The sequence below is a fragment of the Scaptodrosophila lebanonensis genome, unplaced genomic scaffold (genome assembly GCF_003285725.1).
Source record: "Scaptodrosophila lebanonensis strain 11010-0011.00,11010-0021.00 unplaced genomic scaffold, SlebRS2 tig00000113-arrow-arrow-pilon, whole genome shotgun sequence".
Taxonomy (NCBI): domain Eukaryota; kingdom Metazoa; phylum Arthropoda; class Insecta; order Diptera; family Drosophilidae; genus Scaptodrosophila; species Scaptodrosophila lebanonensis.
The window spans coordinates 192,929-200,698 of record NW_022060575.1 but is presented as its reverse complement, the minus strand read 5'-3'; the positions used below and the strand labels follow the sequence as shown (position 1 = coordinate 200,698).

The 7,770-nt window shown below is 36.5% G+C and overlaps 1 protein-coding gene across 1 annotated transcript; it reads left to right on the top strand.

Annotated features, from left to right (window-relative positions):
- Positions 1 to 223: 223 nt before the first annotated feature.
- Positions 224 to 709, top strand: LOC115628407. The gene is made up of 2 exons (XM_030524496.1): positions 224 to 277; positions 344 to 709. Exons 1-2 carry the CDS (start codon positions 224 to 226, stop codon positions 707 to 709), a joined length of 420 nt encoding a protein of 139 aa, XP_030380356.1.
- Positions 710 to 7,770: the final 7,061 nt, after the last annotated feature.

Here is a 7,770-nt window from a genome sequence, read left to right as displayed (position 1 = left end):
ATCAACAGGTAACAAAAACGTTATAAAAATTGTATGATTGTATGATAGGCAAAAAAAAAAAAAAAAAATTGTCTAGTCGAGTTGTCAGTGCGTGAAATTGCCGTCACTTGATAATCCTTTTATAAAGAGCAGTGCCATCTATTGCAGCTCCACAGTCACAAAATAACACTTCAACTGTTGACCACACTTGGATATTTGTATAGCTCTCCAGCACTTGAACATGATGTCACGGATCTCCTGCTGCCTGGCACCTTTACTTCTGGCTGTGTTGACAGTAGTAAGTTTTAAAAATATTTGCACAAACATATAAATACTTACGGATGCTTCTCTTTTTTTGCTACAGTTCTGCAATGCACAGGTCTATCAGCAATATGATCCATACAATCGATACAGCAATACAAACTATGGAAATTATGGAAATACAAACCCCTATGGAAATACAAACCCCACATTTTCCAGTCTGAGCTCCAACTACTACTACACTACATATAATCCATATTATTACAGCACCTATACAACGCCATATCCATACAGCTACACTAATTCTATGAATTATCCCAAGATTCGCATTTGGCCCTATGTTGTGGGCCAATATTTATACCCATCCTATTATAATTCCAACTACAACAATCCATACGCCTCGTTCAATACGCCAAATTGGCAAAGTTATTACTCGAACGCCTACCAAAACAATTGGGGCAAAAAGTAGATCGCCATTAGTCCGTAAAACTCTTAGTTGTTTGTTGAAAATTGTTTAATAAAAGTTCCATATGTTATGGCCAACTAGTAACTTTTTTAGCTTTACAATAAAATAAAGTACTTACTTACTTAATTCGAATAATTCGGAATTTGATTGATTTACAACATTTCGATTTGGTTGCATTTATCATTTATCTAATTTATTTAAAGGTGAATAATCTGTAATTGAACATACAAATAATGGAATAGAGCTTGATCATGCTATTTTTTTGCGGCCGTGCTGAAGCGGCTTCGTACAAGTCCGGTTAACAACAATCCAAACATATTGGCTTTAGAAAGAGTGATTTTTGTTGCCAAATGTATAAAAAACTCCACTCAATTATTATATAGAATCAAATGTTTGATTGGAATTTCGACAGAGAAGTTGTGAATTGGATATGAGGCAAAAGCTTTGGTAGCAATTTTTATAAATGAAAATAACCTCAACTTTTATTCCTAAAAATGAATTATTCCTAAAGATATAGTTGGATTAGAAATGATACATATATAAGCTGTCTAAAATACATAATGATTGACATGAGGATTTGTAGGTTTTTATTAAATAAAAGCTTCTTACATTATGGGTAAAAAGCAAACACAACTTTCAATAACCGATATGTTTACATTCAAAATTAGACACAGGTCGGCGAGCTTTAAAAAAGTAATAAGTATGTGTGCACGTTGGTTAATCTTACACTCGAATTCCTGTCACAACAATTGGGTTAGGTATGAATAGCATTTGTTAGTAAGTCTGTTCATTCGATAAAGCCTTAGTTTATTACGAACAAACATTAGCCATAATTTTCTAACATCTTAGAATTGTAAATGTTCTTTAGATCGTTGGAAATTGTCGCTGACAGTTACATCATAAATATGTAAATGCGAAGCCAATGATGTCATAATGGTAAGTATGTAACTACGAGTATATAGTTCAGGAACCGTTAGCCACATTTCCACTCAACAGGCAGGTTGAAAAGCTTAAGCATTTATGACACTTCTGACACAGTTCGAAAATGTATGAAGAAGTCCACAACAATTGTTGTTGGATTTCACATAAACAAGCCACAGCCATAGACCCAGGCGACTATTGACATCCCGGAATTAAAAATTCATGGCCATGACATTAGAGCAGCATAGCCAGCCAACTGTGCGGCCTGCTGGTGAGCCCACCAATGCTTTAAAGTTGCCACGGCCAGGTGTACTTAACGGATTTCACAAACAAACAACAAAAGCCGTTTGCCATTACATAATGTGTCTGCTACGCATGAAAATATGGTACCCCTATGGGCTGTTAACTTTGACTTAAAGACAATAACTCCATTGCAGTGAGGGGGAGCAATGAACTCGCACATTTCGGGCCCTGGGCCTTCGGTTGCATTTTTATGTAATCAAATGTGTCAACGTTTTTATGCAACTCGATGCCCCTGAGACGGGGGTCTCAGCTTGGCGGCCAACTCCACATGCTGATCCACATACTCAGCCATTACTTACTATCTATGTCATTGTCTTCCATTCTTTTTGCTTGCTTGAACACCAAAGAATAATTCTAATGATTAACTGTAAGCTGTAGGGCCTAGAATTTGACACATTTGCATTCTATCAAATACTTCAGAAAAATACTGTTTTAAGCACAGAGCTGAATCAAAAATTTAGTGAAGAACCGCTATGGCATTATGCTGCACGCACTTTTATCATGCAAATCATGCGAATGGTAGCCCCTGGTGAATGGGCCGCTTGCCGAGTAAGACCAGACAGAAACAGAAATGGGTCAAAACAATCACAAAACGGCGTAAACAACATAGACTGTGTAAAAGGCAGCCGGCAAAAGTGGTTGGCACAAGTTACCCAGAAAGAGTTACAAAACAAACAGCCACGAGAGCCAAACAAACCTTGAGATGGACAAACGATCGGCGTGATTTTCAATTAAATTTAAAAATTATTTTCCTTTAGTTTCTCAAAAGGCTGGCTTAGAATATATAAAATCAATGAACAATATTTGCAATTTATTCCTTATTCTTCGATATTGTTTATCAAATTAGGAGTTTTTATATTCTCAAAGAAGATTTCGCAGAGAAATGATAGATTTATTATGGGAATATTTCCGTTGTATTTCACACAATCATATCAAACCATTGTACAAGTATTTCGAAAAGAATTAGTTACATTTAAAGCTAAGAGGCTACTACATTCCAGCACTAATGAAAATCAAAATTTTCAATTATTTTGTAAATTCTTAATCTTCATTTAAGATCTGTCCTAGGTTGGAGAATTTTTAAATTGTATGATAACTTTGACATTTTTATACCCTGTACCCAAAGGGTACAAGGGTATATTAGTTTTGTGCGAGTGCACATGGAACACACAGAAGGAGGCTTGGTAGACCCCACAAAGTATATATATTCTTGATCAGCATGACAAGCCGAGTCGATATAGCCATGTCCGTCTGTCCGTCTGTCCGTCTGTCCGTCTGTCTGTCTGTCTGTCTGTCTGTATGAACGCAAGGATCTCCGAAAGTATAAGAGCTAGAATAACCAAACTTGGTATACAGATTCTCCTGAGACCGAGAAAGGACGAGTTTGTTCATTTTTTCTGATCCACCCCCCCACTCCCCCCCTATTAACGATTTTCTATAACTCCCGTAATTCTTGGAATTTTGAACTGAAATTTGGTAGACACATCCAGTTAGTAATTGTATATCCGTATACCAAGTTTCATTATGATAGAATGATTGGAAAGAAAGTTATAGCCATATAACCAGGCCCAATGCACACATACATACATATGTACAAGTACACAAACACGCATAAGGCACGATTCTGATGTAAATGTAAATGTATGTATGCATGCATGGAATATTTAGTTAATTAATTAAATTAATTTAGTTAATTAATTAAATTAAATTAATTAATTAAATTAAATTAATTAATTAATTTAATTAAATTAATTTAATTACTTTTTTGTGGGGTGGTACAGGGTATTTAAGAGTTGAGCCTGCTCGACTTTAGCATTCCTTTCTTGTTTTATTATTCTTCAATTAACACCAACCAGTGAGACAATTTATATATTGGACCTGCATTTTAAAATACGAGTTCCCAGAATTTGTAACACCATTAATTGTGGACGAAGCAAGAATATGTTAAGAATCATATTCTTTTCTTTCTTCAAAATTATTTTTTATATTTATGGCCCATTTAATTTCTATTGTTGTAAATTATTTTTAAACGTCTTGAGATGGAGTGTAAAATTGAGAAGCAAAAACAATTGCGCATCATTGGCTTAGAGGTTTTAATGTACAGTTTTTCATTTTATTTCATATATTATAATGTTTTGTGATTTGGTCAGTGTTGTAAAGTTGTTCATAATGCGATCATCGCGATAATCGCGGTCACGTCGCACTACCATCGCTGCCTGATTCACGCAGGGCGCTGGGTGGCGGAGAGCGTCACGTTGCTGGGTCAAATGCGGCGAGTCAGCGAGCGTGACGTCACCAGACGCGTCTGTCACGTTTGCAAAACATTTTCGTGCTCTCGCCCCTTACACGACCATTCGTAATAAAGTCAACAGCAGCCGCTACTCTGGCGACAACAAACAAAAACAACGATAGCCGCGTCGGCATTGACTTTGCACTTTTGCTGGAGCGATATTCTTCTTCTTCATCTTCTTGTTCAGCGTCTCCAGCCTTTTAGGGGAAATTGTGAAGAAAGTGTTGAAAATGAAATTGTAACTGGGGAGCGTGTGAGCGTTGACTGAGCGGCGTCTTCGAGTGACTGAAGAGTGTTGGAGTTGTGGCTGTCTTGGGGTGAGAGTAACGCTAAGAAAACACGTCGGTAGCATGGCAAAGAAAAGCTGGCCCGGTGAGAGCATAGTGGCAGTGGCAGCGGCAGCTACAGCTGCAGCCGCAGCAGACCTTACCTGTTGGCCATGGCCAGCGCCAAGTGGCAGTCTACGGGCATATCTGAAGCGCTGCAGTTGCGTTTAGCTATTCGACATAAGATTCTCTCCATCACTCTCGTAACTACATCTATCTATTCGTCAGCACTACGCTACTTCGACTCACAGCTGCTTCTCCTTTTTTGGCCAATCCAGACATCTGAGCTTAACAATTTGCGTGTGCGGTCTCCAGATTCGTGTTTCTGCTCGTTGTTGTTGTTGTTTTGGCGGTGCTGTGCTTCTGTGGTATTGCGTGAAAGTCATTCGAACGTTCGTTACGATACGATACATATGGCTGTTATTTAAAGTTCAATGAAATAATTAAGGATACTTGAAATAAAAAGCACAAATTGGCGCATCCAAAAAGTGAAAACAGACACGCAACCAAACAAAGGCTCGACTATCAATACGATTGTGCAGATAAAACCTGATAATGGTGAGTAAGAGCTTTAGATGCCCCTGTGGGGAATTCCAAGCACGAACTATTTGGCCGCTTTACCTCGTTCCCTTGTTCTTTGTCAGTTCGTGATTAAAGGAATGACAGCTCGACACGCACGCGACAAAAGGGCTAACAGTCATTGTTATTTGTTAGTGTTTTAAGTCATTGCTGAACTAAAATTGTATTCTTTAGTATGTTACATACATACTATTGGTATGCTGCTTGTTGTACTCGCAATTTGTTAGCCATGTATTTATCTTTTGTCACTGGTCCAAAAGCAAACTTTCTATTGAGGCGTGTTGCCATTGCTGGAGCCAAAAAAACACATTCATGTTTAGTACTCCATTATAAAGGCACTAGCGCTAATGCTACCATTTCATTTGTGTGCTATTCAATTTTCTTTGTTGCCTCTCTTGACCACACTTCAAAAACGCTTACATTGAAGTCGTGGAGTGTCATGAACTGCGACTTGGTCGCAATTATTGACATTAAATAAGTAATTACCGCATGTAAGATGGCATCACTTTTTATTTCAATTGTGTGTCATTTGTTTTTATTAGCGACCACGTGCCTTTATTATTATCGCCCTCAAACATGTACCACACATGCTCCATGACATTTTATTAATTTTACTGAGTCGGTTTATAGCACTTACACAATGGGAAAGTTATGCATGTCATCTGATATATGGCCGAGGAATTATGTAGGTTTAGTATTTTACGAGTCTCTGCATGAGATATAGGGGAGATGGCATAAAACGTAATAAAAGTAAATTTTGTAGGCGTGCATTTTCTTAAGCACTCACCTACAAAGATTAAAAAGAAAGACTGGGAAATTTATGGATCTGTAAATGGGGTGAGATTAAGGTTGGGCTTGGAAATATTAAACACTGGGTAATAAATTGCATTCGATCGATGCTTGCGACTTTTAGCCTCGATATTGCAGTAGGTAGATTATTATATTATAAAATTCGAAATTAGGGCGTCTCATGGCAGGGATACCAGGAGCTATAAAAAAGTGTACTCCGACTTCTTAATCATCAATAACTCTTCACAGTTGTTCTACTCGTCCTATTTGTTGTTTTCTTTGTTATATTATTTAAAATTTTAAAAACATATTGCGACTTTTTCTTCAGCGTTTTAGAAAAGTAAACATAACAGGAATTTATTTATATGTCCCTATATACGATTCTTCAATCCATTCATACATTTTTTGGGTGCGTATTAATTTTATTTTGTTTTATTAACACCTTAAAAAATATTCGAGCTTGACTTTTATTTGGAATGATTGTTCTTTTCTATTTTTTTTTACTTATTTTCATTCTGAATTGAAACTATACTTTTATTGACATCAGATTTAGAGGAATAAATGTTACATGTTACATTATTTAAAATTAAAACTGTTGGGATAATCAAGTAGTACGTTGAATGAGTTTCCGTAGTTTGCATGAGTCACATCAATTGGAATTTTATGATAATTGATAACCAATTACCAGCAAAAACTTAAATAGTTGTTTTTATTTTTATAAAGCAAAACAAATTAATTGTAATTGGAAAAATTCGTAATAGAGCACTTCATTTTAGAAAAACATAATGCTTTGTGGAATCATACATAGTGATATAAATGAGCAATGTTATTAAATGCCAACATTTTGTGCCCCAAAAAAAAAAAAACCCGAAACCCAACCCTAAAGGCAGTCGCATACGCAAACTGCCATAATTTAGCTAATTTGGCATAAACAGTCACAGTGATTAACACCAATTTGTTGAAAAGTTTCGGGCGAAATTTCAGCCTTGAGCCAACAAAAAGTGCAAATATTTAAACAAAACATATACATGCGTTGAAATTTCTCCACGTCTTCTGCTCAGAAGCTGACACGTCACAGACGGCTCTTGAAAGTGAAACAGCCGGTTTGATGTTTTAAATTGTTGGCCACAAATTAGTGTGCTTTAGTGCGTATTACGAAATAGCTGGTTGATCGTGGGCCAATCATCAAAGGTACAAATTAAATTATGCCAGAGATATTTATTTGAATTGAGCGTAAAACAGAAAAGTCAAATATCAAGCTCTGACAAACAGATGAGCTGCATGTCTAATGCGAAGTGAAACTAAGCGGGAAAAACTGAGTTCAGTCCATCAATCCGATCCAATCCGATCCGATCCGAACTATCTGTCCATAGCTCAATATTTAATTATGCAAATTGTTGTCAGAAAAGACGCCTATGCTGGTGCATTATTTAAATTTAACAGGCCTTTTTCTTTAATGTTTTACGACAATATTTATATATATAAATAAAAAACATGTTAACAGATAGTTTTCTATTCGCGTTGTTGCATCATCGTGAAAGACTTTCATTCATTGTTTCTATCGCAGAATGCAGTTGCTTCACAAATCGGAAGTTTTTAACAAAAGCAATGTAAAATGTCTAATTAATTTTGTTATTTAGTTGGCATTCAATCAAGGCCAACCGAACGATTTCCATTTACAGTTAAAGCCAAAATATAAACACTAGCCGCATAGCCGCAAATGTGACCCACAAAGTGCTTTGTGGCATGCGAAAAGCGCCAAAGAAAAGCAAAAACAAAGCTCAGTCAACAACAATACGGGGTATACAAGATTGTAGAAGAATGCGCTTCTCTTTATTAGATAATGCAAAACACCA